The following is a 16,229-nucleotide window of genomic DNA, read 5'->3' as shown; positions in this document are numbered from 1 at the left end:
CACAATGTGCATGATAATCAAGTTGGGCCATCTCCTGCACAAATCCAGGTTCTCTCACCCCCTCACCCCCCTCCCAAAAACCACACACACAAACTCACTCTCCTGCTGGTAATAGCTCATCCAAAGTGACCACTCTCCCTACAATGCGCATGATAATCAAGGTGGGCCATTTCCAGCACAAATCCAGGTTTTCTCACACGCCCCCCACCCCCACACACACAAACTCACTCTCCTGCTGGTAATAGCCCATCCGAACTGACCACTCTGTGTCTATAGGCACCTGGGTCCCCAGGTTCTGCCCTTGAGGCAGGGCATCCTGGAACAGTCCATTGCGCTCCAAGCGTGGGGGGTGTCCCTGAGGCTCAGAATCACAAAAGAGGCTTTTTGGTGTCTCTCATGGGGTGACCCTGCGGCCCTTTGGGATAAAGGGTGCCTCTTGAGTCCCATCATGGCCCATGCTTGGCTGGCGCATAAGCAGGGTTTGGGGGCAGGGGGGGGCTGGTCTTTCTCTTCCCCCTGTCCCCAGATCCCAGGTGGTGCCTCCCCGCAGGCCTGGGGACTACATGTCCCGGCATGCCGCGGGGCAGTGGGGCTGTGCGTGCTGGGGGCGGGGCTCCGCCGCCGGGCTCCCCAGTCAGCGCTGCCTGCGGCTGCCGGGCTGGCTGACAGGAGCGCCCCGGAGGGAGCGATGGGGGAGCGCGGCCGCCGGGGCCCCTGAGACCCCGCCGCGCCCCAGCCCCGGCCTCCGCCATGGAGCTGGAGCAGCCCGGGGAGCACCCGGAGCCGCGCGCCGCCGCCGGGGGCAAGCGGTCGCCCCGCAACGGTGGGTGTCGCCGAGCCCCCCTGCCGGGGTCCCGGGGCTGCCGCTCCGCGGGCCCGGCCAGGGGCGGGTGGGCCGGGCAGGCTGCGAGCGGGGCCCCCAGCCCGGGGGGGGCGGGCAAGGGCGGGGCCCGCGGGGCGAGCTCGGGGCGCCCGCGCGCGCGGGGGGGGGGAGGTTCTGGCTTCGCGGCCTTTGTTGGGGGCGGGGGTTGAACTTTTGAACTTGACGGGGGGGGGGCGCTGGGGCGGGACAGAGCCCCCCCGCCCCCCAGCCTCTGCCTGGGAGCAGTAGCGGGGGCGGGGGTTGCCTGGCCGGGGGGGTCCCCGGTGACTTTCCCAGGTGTTCAGGGGAGCGGGGCTCCCGCGCCGCCCCGCAGAGCCGGGCTTGTTATGTCAGTTACACTCGCTTTCCTCTGCCTTTGTAGCCGTCATTCAGCGCTGGGGTTTAAAGAGCACTAATCATGGTGATTTTGACTCCGGACCACATTCCCAGTTCTCTTTTGAATGCTTCCTTCTGCTACTTCCTCCCCTGGCCAGAACCAGCTTGAGATGTCAGTGATCAATCTCATGTGTAAATAGTATTTGAATATTTTATAACTGTAGAGTTCAGTGGTGTTCCCTCTTGCTCAACCGTGAATCAATAAACTCTATACAAATGCAACCTTATATTGTTATGTGAAACCTGACAAAGGAACCTGTAGTAACAAATGCGAAAATCATGGGCTCTTTCTGCACGTGTACTCAATTCTTGCATGGCAAAATTCCTTGTGGCTTATTTTGCAACAAATTTCCTTTTATAGGAGGTCTGTTATCGCTGTCAAGTTGTAATACAACTCAAACTGCAGTTTAACAAGAGATACTAATCTTGGTGACCTTTTTTAAAGATAATTCGGTGAGGTAACTCAAATCAGTAAAGTTCATGGAACATAGTAAGTGCTTGAGGTAAAGAGAGTGTGACTCTTAGAAATGTGGGTGAAGTTTACTGACTTTCTTCTCTGATGAAGAAGAATGTCTAAATATTAATTCCCTCCAAAAATAAATCAGTTGGTTTTATGTAGCTGTTTCTAAACCATACTGAAGGGGTAGGAGTGTAATGTATATTAACTAAAAATGCAAAAGAGGAAATAATTTTATAAATGCTGGAATGTTTCACAATTTCACTTTGGGCAAAGCTCTCTGATTGTTTTTATCCCTCTTGAAGTATTTTTTTTTTGTTTTTGGTAACCTTATCTTCCACTGTACCTCTGTATATCCTGTAGCTGGCCTGGTACAAAATTTTCTCTGATGACATTTCTGAATTTCTAGGCTGCACCGAATTGTTCTTTTTATCATGTTGGATGCCTTTTCTTCCTGGCTGTGCTGTTCACCTTTTGACTTTCAAAGGCACAGTTTTGGACATTGTTCAATTTCCAACATTCATTTTTTGAGGAAAGACTTGTTAAAAATATTCTTTCTACATCAACTTTAAATCTGTTCAGTTTAAAAAACAGTTAAAAGTAGCAGTTACCAAACCTGCATCTGAATTCCCGTACCAATTTTTGTGGTTTGCAATCAAATACTTTTTTTTCTTTTTTTTAAAGTATATCTTCCCTGTGTCTGTGAAGGATCCACACAAATAAGAGAAGCTGACTATACAGAGGAAACAGTTGATACTAACCAGACACAGAATGCAGTAAAACGCATAAAGAAAATAATTTAAAAAAAGAGAGTTTTCTCTTATTTTTGTAATAGTAATGTAGGTGTTATTCATAACAGTAAGTTTTTAAAACAGTGCAGTGGGATTTTAAATAGAGTACTCCTTCTTAAAGCTGCTAAAAACAAATCTTCCTCTTAAGGAAATACTGGATTGTGTCAAATATACATTACACCTTTAATATTTTCCCTTTTCTCCAAATTAGAGTTAACTTTGTGATTCTGTTTTGGGAAATGTCTATTGCTGTATGTGTGCATCCTCAGTAGCACAACAGTGTTCAAAATGTTTTTCCCATGAACAAATTTTTGCCATTAAGCAATGCACATTTTGAATAACTTGGTTTATTACGACCACTAAAATAGTTTAATTGTTTTATTTAAGGATCAGAATTTCTTATTTAAGTGTAGTAGTCTTCTTAATTGCAGCTACAGCTAGTGAGCTTACCATATTAGAAGTGTTTTGAATGGATGATATAACAATCTATTACATTTTTTTTCTTGCAATAAAATGTGAAATGCTGGCATAGTATTGAGACATTGCTTGACCTTCAGTCTTTCTAAATCCCACAGCAGGAGTGGGAGGAGGAGGAGATTGACTTGTCACTTTGTAAACTGAAAAATATCAGTAAACAATATTGAAAATACTGAGTATTTTATTTCCTAATAAAGATTGATATCACTTAGCTTGATTAATTCCTTGAGGTACAATATTTTTATTGTTTTCATTGCATTTTCTACAAAAACAGAATAAGGAAAGTGACAATTGTTTTTGAATATTTCATATTGGGTGAAATACTAAGAATATTTAAATAGGATTGCATTATTGGTGGCTTTGGCATGTTTAGAGAAATAAGCTCTTTATGTAGTTTGTTACTGTGGTAACCTATAAAAACTTGCATCATTTAATTAACATTTTTCATGAGTAAAGCCTTGTTAGCATATGGATGTGCAATTGCATAACTTGAGTTAAGCAATTAAAGTTACAACTCTTTTAAAGAGTATTTTGCATATTTCAAAACTTAAGACAGATGGTGAGTTTTTTTTCTTACCATTTAGAGAACATGTTCTTGGCATTGTCAAACTGAGTGGAGAAACATAGGTAAAATTCACTTATCTTCGCAACTTGTTTAAGTGCCAGAACATGAACTGTATAAAAGAACTTAACAGCCATACAGGGCTTTGACCAGTACCTTTATGGTTACAATTGATTATTTTAGAAAATTGGTTTAAGATGTCATATTGTGGCATGCATTCCTTCTGAACTAATTAAAAAAAGGCTGTTGAAAAACCATTTCTAAAAAACATTTTTAAAAGATTACTTCAGCTTAGCATTGTTTGCCCCTCAGTGAAGACCGTGTATAATATAGTTAAACCAGTTTGTGACAACCATTATGTCCTGCCTGTACTAATGACAAAATGTGCTAGCTGAAATTGATTTTAAAACTGTTTGTTTTTTAACTGGTTTCTGAACATTATTAGTTGTAGTGTGGATAAGATCTTGAAAGACCTTTACTTCTTGTTTATAGTTCTAAAACAGATGTATTTATATATTAGAAAACTGTCACATTTTGAATAAAACAAATTCAAGGAATTTGTTGACAAACAGATAAATAAACTTCTTATTTGAATGAAGCTTAGAGTGGGGAGAAAGGAGACGAGTGAATATGTTTGCAGGATTGTCAATGACCATTTATTTTTTAGTTCCATAGCTTTCCTGGAAACTTTATTACATATACACCAAGACATTCTTTTTGCAAATTCTCAGCTATTGACTATTCTGCATCTGAGAGAAAGCACTCTATAAACAAAGACAAATTTGTTGAGATGTAAAGATCTTAATTTACTTGCTCTACAACTTTTCTTTGAAGTTTTAAAAAAAATGAAGCTGGTGAGTTGTACAGTGGCAATGCTATCTTCAATGTCTGAATAAACAAAAGTTACTATGTTTTAAACAGATCAGATTTTCTCTTTGAATGTGGGTGGCTCTCTTTTGAGAAAGCATACCCAATAACAAAACACTGGAGTGAAAGCTGGGAATGGTATGAGAAACATATAAGTTATTACTAGAAAATATTTAACGCTCATATAATTTGATTTGAGGTTATAAAAATGGACAGTATTTCCCTGACCAATTAAGTTGAACTTCCTGATTTTTTTGTTTAATACAGTATTCAAGAAAATGATTATTAGGTGTCTTCTATGAATGAATATACCAATAAATGAAGGCAGCAGTGTACATTCAGCCGAGGTACAATGTCAGCAATAGCTGAAATTGAAACTGTATAGTTTGAAAAACCTTGTATTGCTGATATCCTATGAAGTGCTCCAGAGTTGCAAGGTGATGAAAAAATGAGGGAAAACTTTCAGTTATAATGCTTCCTTAATGATAGGGAAGTAACTTAATCTTCAAAATGCATTTATGGATTGTCTTACAATGATATTTTGTGTGGATGCACAATGTAAATTTCTGAATTGTTGTTAAATGCCTTAACCACATGAGTGTGTTTGTCGTCATGATGTAAACCAGAAACTCCTTTATAACAGCATTCCCCAAGAATGTGAACAGAGTTTATTCTGTTGATAAACTGATTATTTAAATAAAGCCTTTAGCAGTGTAATCTGGTAATTCTAATTAACGGGCATTTACATAAAAGCCTGGCTCAGGGTTTCATCAGATGGTTGCTGGTGAGCCAAAATGCATTCTTTTCCTCCAGCTGTATTAAACTAGCCTTTTGATCCTTCTTTTGAGCCCTTAAGCTATAGTGGTTATCACTTTGGAAAGTTAATTGAGGAGAGAAATTAGTTGGGCCGGGGGGGGGGGGGGGGCGGGGCTGGGGTAGACCCTGTCAGGTTGGTCTTCAGTCTTAATATTTTCAGTTATCCAAATGGAAGAGTTTCAGAGGGTTCTGATGAAGAAATGACTGCCAGCGATGCCTTTACAAGAAACATGTGCTGCTGACTGGTTAGGTAGAATCAAGAGCTTTGATTCCCCCACTCTATAAATAACTACCATGCCTTGCTTGATATGAGAACAATATTTGGTTGACATTAGAACTGTCTTGGAAATAAGCTTAAATTTCAGAATCTCCAAAAAGTTAGTCTGGGATTTGAAGAAGTGGAATGCCAGAGTTCTGTTGCAATTCAATGGAAGCTAAACACCTAAGTCCCTTAGACACCTTTGAAAATGAACTATTTATTTCTATAGAAATGGTGAACTGATAGTTGCTTAAGTGATACGTTTCTAGTTAATGCTTTGTATCAATATTCATTTTGTAGAGCGATGGGCACCTTAGGTTGACTATTTAGACCCTTTTCCTCATTAAGCATGCTGAAAAACAGGTCAATTTTCTTATGTCAGATTGAGGATGAGTTGCTGTGGTGCCCTCTTCTTGGTAAGCTTATCTTGTAGAGTGTACATGGAGTAGTTTAAAATATCTTGTAACTATATCCTGGAATTGCCCAGCCCTTGGGACCTAATCACAACCAACTCTCCTGTTATGTTGAATCACCGAAGCTGTTCAAGCAGAAACCGCAGATGGCAGTAGTAGTATATATTTCTGTCTTAGAGACTGAGATTGTATTCAGTTTAGTGTGAGGCATTCCTTATGCACTGTTGATCAGCTGGCAGGTGCAATATCTCCAAAATTGAAAAAATGCTCAGCATCGTGGTTTTATTTTTTTAATTGTGGACGTTTTTGCTAAGTCCCATTGAGTTTACATTTAGTGTTTCAAGTGACAGTGGTTCCTGAGTTCACAACTTTATTGTAATTCTTCTGATAATTGTAGTTGGTTTTTTTTTTTAAAGCTGCCACTCCTGGAGCTAAGTGATTATATGAGGCTCTAAACTTTAAAAAGAAATCATGATTTTAAAAAATATTTTGCGTTGGCAGTGCTGAGTAACAGTCTTACTAATTTTGTTGTCCAAAATTGCATCTTCACATTTGAATTAGTTGGTTGACTTGAATAATATTGCAGAAAGTTAAAAGTAGTTAAAAGCATTAAACGCATAGACTAATTCTCTGAAATGCACGAGTTAGAGCTTCCAAGTAGGGACTCATTTTGTCCATGGGTAGCTTTATTTGATGTAGTATCGAATGACTTCTACAAAAAGTAATGCAGTATCCTTGATTTAATTTTATCTGTAAGAAGTGTAGTGATCTAACTCCAGTTTTTGTGCATTACTGATTTGCAACAGAACATTTTGTGTGCTGAAAATTATAAGGATATTTTTTCATTTACAGGGCTAAGGAATTAGGTGCAAACGTAGACTGAGAATAACCCTCCTTTGGTTCCTGAATCCTTAATTTCCTGCTAGGGCTTGATCTTGCAAACTCACTTTTTATTATACCTTATTCAGCTGGTATTGCTGCAGACTGAATTGGGGCTACTTGTATAGCTAAGTTTGCAGGCTCTGTACATGGATGATTACATAAATTAAAACTAGGGCTGTCGATTAGAAGAGAGGGAAGAGCATCTTTGCCAGCAGGCTGGCTAACCTAGTGAGGAGGGCTTTAAACTAGGTTCACCGGGGGAAGGAGACCAAAGCCCTGAGGTAAGTGGGAAAGCGGGATACCGGGAGGAAGCACAGGCAGGAATGTCTGTGAGGGGAGGGCTCCTGCCTCATACTGGCAATGAGGGGCGATCAACAGGTTATCTCAAGTGCTTATATACAAATGCACAAAGCCTTGGAAACAAGCAGGGAGAACTGGAGGTCCTGGTGATGTCAAGGAACTATGACGTGATCGGAATAACAGAGACTTGGTGGGATAACTCATATGACTGGAGTACTGTCATGGATGGTTATAAACTGTTCAGGAAGGACAGGCAGGGCAGAAAAGGTGGGGGAGTAGCACTGTATGTAAGGGAGCAGTATGACTGCTCAGAGTTCTGGTACGAAACTGCAGAAAAACCTGAGTGTCTCTGGATTAAGTTTAGAAGCGTGTGCAACAAGAGTGATGTAGTGGTGGGAGTCTGCTATAGACCACCGGACCAGGGGGATGAGGTGGATGAGGCTTTCTTCCGGCAGCTCACGGAAGCTACTAGATCGCATGCCCTGTTTCTCATGGGTGACTTTAATTTTCCTGATATCTGCTGGGAGAGCAATACAGCGGTGCATAGACAATCCAGGAAGTTTTTGGAAAGCGTAGGGGACAATTTCCTGGCGCAAGTGCTAGAGGAGCCAACTAGGGGGGGTGCTTTTCTTGACCTGCTGCTCACAAACCGGGTAGAATTAGTGGGGGAAGCAAAAGTGGATGGGAATCTGGGAGGCAGTGACCATGAGTTGGTTGAGTTCAGGATCCTGACGCAGGGAACAAAGGTAAGCAGCAGGATACGGACCCTGGACTTCAGGAAAGCAGACTTCGACTCCCTCAGGGAACGGATGGCCAGGATCCCCTGGGGGACTAACTTGAAGGGGAAAGGAGTCCAGGAGAGCTGGCTGTATTTCAAGGAATCCCTGTTGAGGTTACAGGGACAAACCATCCCGATGAGTCGAAAGAATAGTAAATATGGCAGGCGACCAACTTGGCTTAATGGTGAAATCCTAGCGGATCTTAAACATAAAAAAGAAGCTTACAAGAAGTGGAAGGTTGGACATATGACCAGGGAAGAGTATAAAAATATTGCTCGGGCATGTAGGAATGTTATCAGGAGGGCCAAATCGCACCTGGAGCTGCAGCTAGCCAGAGATGTCAAGAGTAACAAGAAGGGTTTCTTCAGGTATGTTGGCAACAAGAAGAAAGCCAAGGAATGTGTGGGCCCCTTACTGAATGAGGGAGGCAACCTAGTGACAGAGGATGTGGAAAAAGCTAATGTACTCAATGCTTTTTTTGCCTCTGTTTTCACTAACAAGGTCAGCTCCCAGACTGCTGCGCTGGGCATCACAAAATGCGGAAGAGATGGCCAGCCCTCTGTGGAGATAGAGGCGGTTAGGGACTATTTAGAAAAGCTGGACGTGCACAAGTCCATGGGGCCGGACGAGTTGCATCCGAGAGTGCTGAAGGAATTGGCGGCTGTGATTGCAGAGCCACTGGCCATTATCTTTGAAAACTCGTGGCGAACCGGGGAAGTCCCGGATGACTGGAAAAAGGCTAATGTAGTGCCAATCTTTAAAAAAGGGAAGAAGGAAGATCCTGGGAACTACAGGCCAGTCAGCCTCACCTCAGTCCCTGGAAAAATCATGGAGCAGGTCCTCAAAGAATCAATCCTGAAGCACTTGCATGAGAGGAAAGTGATCAGGAACAGCCAGCATGGATTCACCAAGGGAAGGTCATGCCTGACTAATCTAATCGCCTTTTATGATGAGATTACTGGTTCTGTGGATGAAGGGAAAGCAGTGGATGTATTGTTTCTTGACTTTAGCAAAGCTTTTGACACGGTCTCCCACAGTATTCTTGTCAGCAAGTTAAGGAAGTATGGGCTGGATGAATGCACTATAAGGTGGGTAGAAAGCTGGCTAGATTGTCGGGCTCAACGGGTAGTGATCAATGGCTCCATATCTAGTTGGCAGCCGGTATCAAGTGGAGTGCCCCAGGGGTCGGTCCTGGGGCCGGTTTTGTTCAATATCTTCATAAATGATCTGGAGGATGGTGTGGATTGCACTCTCAGCAAATTTGCGGATGATACTAAACTGGGAGGAGTGGTAGATACGCTGGAGGGGAGGGATAGGATACAGAAGGACCTAGACATATTGGAGGATTGGGCCGAAAGGAATCTGATGAGGTTCAATAAGGATAAGTGCAGGGTCCTGCACTTAGGACGGAAGAACCCAATGCACAGCTACAGACTAGGGACCGAATGGCTAGGCAGCAGTTCTGCGGAAAAGGACCTAGGGGTGACAGTGGACGAGAAGCTGGATATGAGTCAGCAGTGTGCCCTTGTTGCCAAGAAGGCCAATGGCATTTTGGGATGTATAAGTAGGGGCATAGCGAGCAGATTGAGGGACGTGATCGTCCCCCTCTATTCGACATTGGTGAGGCCTCATCTGGAGTACTGTGTCCAGTTTTGGGCCCCACACTTCAAGAAGGATGTGGATAAATTGGAGAGAGTCCAGCGAAGGGCAACAAAAATGATTAGGGGTCTAGAACACATGACTTATGAGGAGAGGCTGAGGGAGCTGGGATTGTTTAGTCTGCAGAAGAGAAGAATGAGGGGGGATTTGATAGCTGCTTTCAACTACCTGAAAGGGGGTTCCAAAGAGGATGGCTCTAGACTGTTCTCAATGGTAGCAGATGACAGAACGAGGAGTAATGGTCTCAAGTTGCAGTGGGGGAGGTTTAGATTGGATATTAGGAAAAACTTTTTCACTAAGAGGGTGGTGAAACACTGGAATGCGTTACCTAGGGAGGTGGTAGAATCTCCTTCCTTAGAGGTTTTTAAGGTCAGGCTTGACAAAGCCCTGGCTGGGATGATTTAACTGGGAATTGGTCCTGCTTTGAGCAGGGGGTTGGACTAGATGACCTTCTGGGGTCCCTTCCAACCCTGATATTCTATGATTCTATGATTAATCGCAGTTAATTCTCACAATTAACTCAAAAAATTGTGATTAATCACACTGTTAAACAATAGAATACCAGTTTAAGTTTATTAAATATTTTGGATGTTTTTTTACATTTTCATATACATTGTATTCTGTGTTTGTAGTTGAAATCAAAGTATATATTTTTTTATTACAAATATTTGCACTGTAAAAATGATAAGAAATAGTATTTTTCAATTCACCTCACACAAGTACTGTAGTTCAATCTCTGTTGTGAAAGTGCAATTTACAAATGTGGATTTATTTTTGTTACATAACTGCACTCAAAAACAAAACAATGTAAAACTTCAGAACCTACAAATCCACTCAGTCCTACTTCTTGTTCAGCCAATCGCTCAGACAAATAAGCTTGCTTACATTTACAGGAGATAATGTTGCCCTCTTCTTATTTATAGTGTCACCAGAAAGTGAGACCAGGCATTTGCATGGCACTTTAGTAGCCAGCATTGCAAGGTATTTACATGCCAGTTATGCTAAGCATTCCTATGCCCCTTCATGCTTCGGCCACCATTCCAGAGGACATGCTTCCATGCGGATGACGCTTGTTCAAAAAATAATGCGTTGATTAAATTTGTGACTGAACTCCTTGGGGGAGAGTTGTATGTCTCCTGCTCTGGTTTACCCACATTCTGCCATATATTTCATGTTATAGCATTCTTGGATGATGACCCAACACATGTTGTTCATTTTAAGAATACTTTCACTGCATATTTCACAAACACAAAGAAGGCACTAATGTGAGATTTCTAAAGATAGCTACTGCATTTGACCGAAGGTTTAAGAATCTGAAATGCCTTCCAAAATCTGAGTGGGATGAGGTATGGAGGAGCATTCTTTCAGAAGTCTTAGAAGAGCAACACTCTGATGCACAAACTACAGAACCCGAACCACCAAAAAAGAAAATCAACCTTCAGCTGGTGGCATCTGATTCAGATAATGAAAATGGGTCAGTCCGCACTGCTTTGGATTGTTATCGAGCAGAACCCGTAATCAGCATGGGTGCCTGTCCCTTGGAATGGTGGTTGAAGCATGGAGGGACATATGAATCTTTAGCGCATCTGGCATGTAAATATCTTGCAACTCTGGCTACAACAGTGTCATGAGAATACCTCTTCTCAGTTCCAGGTGATCTTGTGAACAAGAAGTGGGCAGCATTATCTCCTGTAAATGTAAACAAACTTGTTTATCTGAGCGATTGGCTGGACAAGAAGTAGGACTGACTAGACTTGCATTTATAAGGTCAACTTTCATGATAAAAGAGATTGCACTACAGTACTTGTATTAGGTGAACTGAAAAATACTGTTTTGTTTTTTTACAGTGCAAGTACTTGTAATCAAAAATAAATATAAAGCGAGCATTGTGCACTTTGTATTCTGTTGTAATTGAAATCAATAAATTTGGAAATGTAGAAAACATCCTGTTTAACAGTGTGATTAATCTCTCAATTGAGACTAATTTTTTAATCACTTGAGATCCCGAATTGAAACACATGAATTTTTATTTTAAAACAAGCCTTCTATTATCAAAATATATACTTTATCTAATTCAGTCATTATATGAACCCTTATTTCCCCCTTGAAATATTAAACCAAGCCCCCAATCATTTGCAGCTCTTAGAAATACAGTGGTGACTTCCAGGAATGTGGAAGTGCTAACTCCAGGGTCGAGGTTGATTTCAATTTGAGTAATAGGATTCTGTCTCCCTGAACTGTTGAATCGGTTGGATAATACACTCTTCAGTAGTTATCTTAAGAAATTATGTAGTATTGCTTTCAGATGTTCCAAGGGCTTTTGTGTTGCACTCCAGAAGCCATTGTATTATTGAGATTTTGTAAATCTGTAAAAATGCTAAAATATTAATAGTTTTAGAATGTTTCCCCTCTTACAACTTACCCATATTTATCGATAGTTTTAGCTTTTAATTATATTTGCTAAAAAATCAGGCAGGTTGTACTAAAGGTAATTATTTCCTTTACTAGATTAATCTTGATTTACTGGCTGACCCCTTGGCCATCCTGCTTCCCTTTCATAAGTTAAAATTGGAAGGGACTCTCAAGTGGTGTGAATGGCAATTCTCAGGCCTAAGATTGTTAGCAAAGATAAAAAGAGATGCGTTAGCTAGCAGAAGCTATACTCCAAGTTACCTTCTGTACTCTTTTTGTCATGTCATTTAAATACCAGAAGCAGTTTTGTCTTTGCAGTAGAAAGGGTGGTTGCACGGGTTTGGGCTGGAGAAATTTGACTTTTGAGTAACGAAATAACTGCAAGAAAGATGCTTATGGCCTGTTCCTCATTTTTAACTGCATATTTGGGTGAGAACAGTTGAATCTGTGTTTTTGTTGTTGCAGAGGTTTTCTGAGAACAAATTTAAATGTGCAACACTTCTTAATTACATATTCCTCTGCCCCAGTGTTGAACAGTGTTAAACATCATAGATGCCCTTTAACCCAGCATTAACCCAGGGCATCTATGATGGTTAACACTGTTCAATTCCCTGTCACAGAAAACCTCATTATGTACTTCAAATGTGATCATTCTCAGTTGTAACAACACCTGTTCACATAAAGGATAGAGTTACAATTGGGGAAGAATCAGTCTTTGAAAATCAAGCAAACTTTCTGTATTAAATATAATTTTTTTCATCCTAACTTTAGGAGAAAATGTTAGCTTTTGTTACATTAGGTAGTGAATATATTTCCATCCTGTCTTTCTTTCTCTCGTAGCGGATGTACCTTAATTTTCAGAGATATATATCATAGATTAGTATTTTTAATAACTCAGTTATTTTAAAATGTAACTCCTCATTATGACTTTAGTTATAAAATATTCATATTTTCCAGTGAAAGTAATATAAAGCTTGCAGACTGCACTGAAAATACATTAGTTTACCATTTCTGAGAAATTTTTGTAGTGAGAATAAGGTGTTAAGTACAAGTCAATTACTCTGCTGTTAAGGAGTTAGTTTGTTCTATACAATAGTTGCTAGGTAGAAGTCCATTCCACAGTAAAGTAACTAACTGATCTAATATCACCTAATCTAAATAACAATGAACAGTTACAAGATCAGTCTAAGACTCTGGTATGTGGTGAAAAGGCAACAGTTCCTTAACAAAGTTTGCTTATAGAGTCCCTGGCATCGGTATTAACGTTTGAGTTCCTTTTATAGATCATCAAAATAGTACCTTTTTGTGTATATACTTTCTGAGAATAGGCTAATTACCAAAAACCACCTGGATCTTTGGTGTTTAGATTCTCTTTCAGGTATAAAAAGAGAAGAACCAAGTTTATTTTTGCTTGTTACCCCAGAAAAAAGGAAAAGAAAAAATGGTAAGAGGAGGGCCCTTTTTTTCTTCTGTACATCATCACTAGGTCATAAAGCTTGAATTTTCCCTTAACACACCTGTCTCTGACAGGACAGGTAGCACTGATGGAAAACCTTAGTATCCTAATGTTGGGGTTCTTAACCTTTTTCTTTCTGAGGCATGTCCCCCCGCCATCCCCCCAACATGCTATAAAAACTCCATGGTCCACCTGTGCCACAATAACTGATTTTTTGCATATAAAAAACAGGGCCATTGTTAGGGGGTAGGACACAGGACAGTTACCTGACCCCTCCCCCATACCATAGGGGCCCACTCAAGGCTACATTGCTCAGGCTTTGGCTTCAGCCCCCGGTGGCAGGGCTCAGGGCCATGGGCTTCAGTCCCTTGCAGTGGGGCCTCATCTTTCTACACTGGGCCCCAGTGAGTCTCTGGTGGGTCCATCAAGCTGGACCAGCATTAAACATGCTCGCAGCCCCCCAAGGGGTCCTGGACTCTTAGTTGAGAACCACTGACCTAAGGTGTAAATATAATATATTTAATAAATAATAAGGTGTAAATATAATAATGCTTTAGGCTTCTTTACACAGACAGCAACTAAGACCTAGAAACAGTGATGAACAATTCTTCCCTGTCTTGAGGATGAACTAGTTAACCTAGGTATCAGATGGTAGAGACCTATGATTGTTTCTATAAATAATGCACCCATTTATTGAAAGACCTAATTTTGCCTATTTTCCTAAAGTCAGTTTTTCTGCCTTTGGACAAAAAGTGGTTGAAACTTTTCTGGGATCCCTTGAAAGTTAATATTATGTGATAAAAAGGAGTACTTATGGCACCTTAGAGACTAGCAACTTTATTTGAGCGTAAGCTTTTGTGAGAAGCTTATGCTCAGATAAATTTGTTAGTCTCTAAGGTACCACAAGTACTCCTTTTTCTTTTTGCAGATACAGACTAACACGGCTGCTACTCTGAAACCTGTTATGTGATAGCAGCATAATACTTAAAGGCTCTGAGATTCATTTAAACAGGGACCTTTCCATGAAAGAGTTTGGGGAGTGAGTGAGCTGATGTCTGTAGCAAATTCACAAAACTCTTTGACAGGCCTATGCTGATGACACTGATTCTGTATATAAACAAGGAAGTCATCTCACAGAGGCACAGTATAGTAACTCCTTTGCCCTTAGAAACGCAGAACTAATTCAGTGCTTATCAAATGGAAAATAACCTCAGCAACAAAGGGAATGTTACTCTGGAGTCTACTTCACAATAAATCTTTTTTTATAAAGAACATGCATTTTTCATAAAATGAGATGTTTTGAAATTAAGTACAAATGTTAAATTGCAATCTGGGGTTGAAATTATTGGACTTTGCCTTGCAGTTATAGTTTGAGCACTGAATGTAATCTCAGCCCTGTATCTGTACACATGGAGATGTGACTGCTGCCTTAAGGATCTTTGTAATCACACTTTGTACCTCACTGTTGCTTGATGATTTATGAAGTTTTAAGTCCATTTTCATCTTCTTGCTTATCTGGTATCTACCGTATTAGTTTGTCACCATCTTTGGCTTGGTTTTAGGATTCTCTGCTCATTTTGATTTGTGCAGAGGCTTTATACGTTTAGCTTTCCATATCCTAAGGAGATGATAACCTTTAAGATTTCAAATGCACAGCTTGTAAAGTCAAAACTCTGCATGTATTAAAGAAAACTGCTTAACAGAAAAAACCTTCAGGTCTGTTTGCTGGCAAGTAAAAGGGAAAACCCAGCAGGAAGAGGGGGCCCACATCTTGAAATATTCATCAATCATTTTCCTGGCACCAGGAAGCGAATCAGCCTTTTAGTGGGTAGAACATGATCAATCACATAATGTGGGAAATTACAGTAATTTGCCCTACCCAAAATGATGTCGTCATGCTGATAGTGAGTCAGAAAGGTAGCTGTCTTGGTGCTTATTGAGAACTAAAGACTTGCATATAGCTCTTGGTGTAAAGGATTTTTAATGAATAAAATTATTTAGCATTCCATATATAAAACTTGCGTTAAGTTAAGAACTTTGACATCTTTAGAACAGGTTTTAGTCTGATCCAGAATTTATTCTCCCTGTAGCTTTCTGTTGCGGATATGTGATATATTTGCATTTTCCTGCAATATAAAATGTTTGGATTTTTTTGGTTTTGTTTTTCTCCCTTGTTGTGTGTGTGGTCTTCCCCTTCCCCCCCAAACTTTCAATATACATGTGCCTTTTTGGCATAAGAAAATGGAGGATTCTACTCCTGTTCCAACACCATGCAGTGGGGGTTCTTATGATTTATGAATAATTATTTATAGCTCATATATTGGTAACAATAGGGCTGAATTGCACCCCCTGACACTTGTTTATAGCTAGAATATAGTCTATAAAATCTTTTTTTTTTTTTTTTTAAAGTTTTGCATCTAGAATGCACAATTAGAACTAGTCAGTCACTGTCCGTATGTGCAGTATCTTATATTGTGGAAGATAGTGCTACGAGCAAATAAGAGGTTATTGGAAAAGAGTTCAGATAAGATGCTGCAAGTTTTAATGAACGGGTGGGTTATGATTTTGTCCTCCTACACAAATGTCTACAATAAAAACTGACAGGAATGTGACACTGGTATTTACTACTAGAAATAACTGCCTAGTCAATTACTGGAATTCATTGGTTGGAAAAATGAGTTCCTGGGGTCTCTGCATGGAGTGGTGTTCAGTGAGGTTTGTTTGCAAGGAAACTTTGAGGCTACTGGGCCTAATTCAGACATGTTTATGGAGTTACAGCTGTTCATGCTGGGTCTAAATTTGGCCTAGTGAGTTTAAATGATGGCAGAGAGAAGGGCTTCA

General features: G+C 40.7%; 1 protein-coding gene across 2 annotated transcripts in view; it reads left to right on the top strand.

Annotated features, from left to right (window-relative positions):
- The first annotated feature begins 672 nt into the window (after nt 1–672).
- NR6A1 (nuclear receptor subfamily 6 group A member 1) overlaps nt 673–16,229 on the top strand; it is a 194,038-nt gene continuing 178,481 nt past the window's right edge. For both annotated transcript variants that reach the window (XM_084650162.1, XM_084650161.1), the window contains exon 1: nt 673–823. In XM_084650162.1, coding sequence (XP_084506288.1) covers nt 751–823 — 73 coding nt within the window. In that variant the 5' untranslated portion in view covers nt 673–750. The remainder of the gene's footprint in view (nt 824–16,229) is intronic.

The sequence above is a fragment of the Lepidochelys olivacea genome (assembly GCF_965140295.1).
Source record: "Lepidochelys olivacea isolate rLepOli2 genome assembly, chromosome: 16".
Lineage (NCBI taxonomy): Eukaryota > Metazoa > Chordata > Testudines > Cheloniidae > Lepidochelys > Lepidochelys olivacea.
Note: the sequence above shows the minus strand (reverse complement) of the source record. Positions and strands in the feature narration are given on the sequence as shown.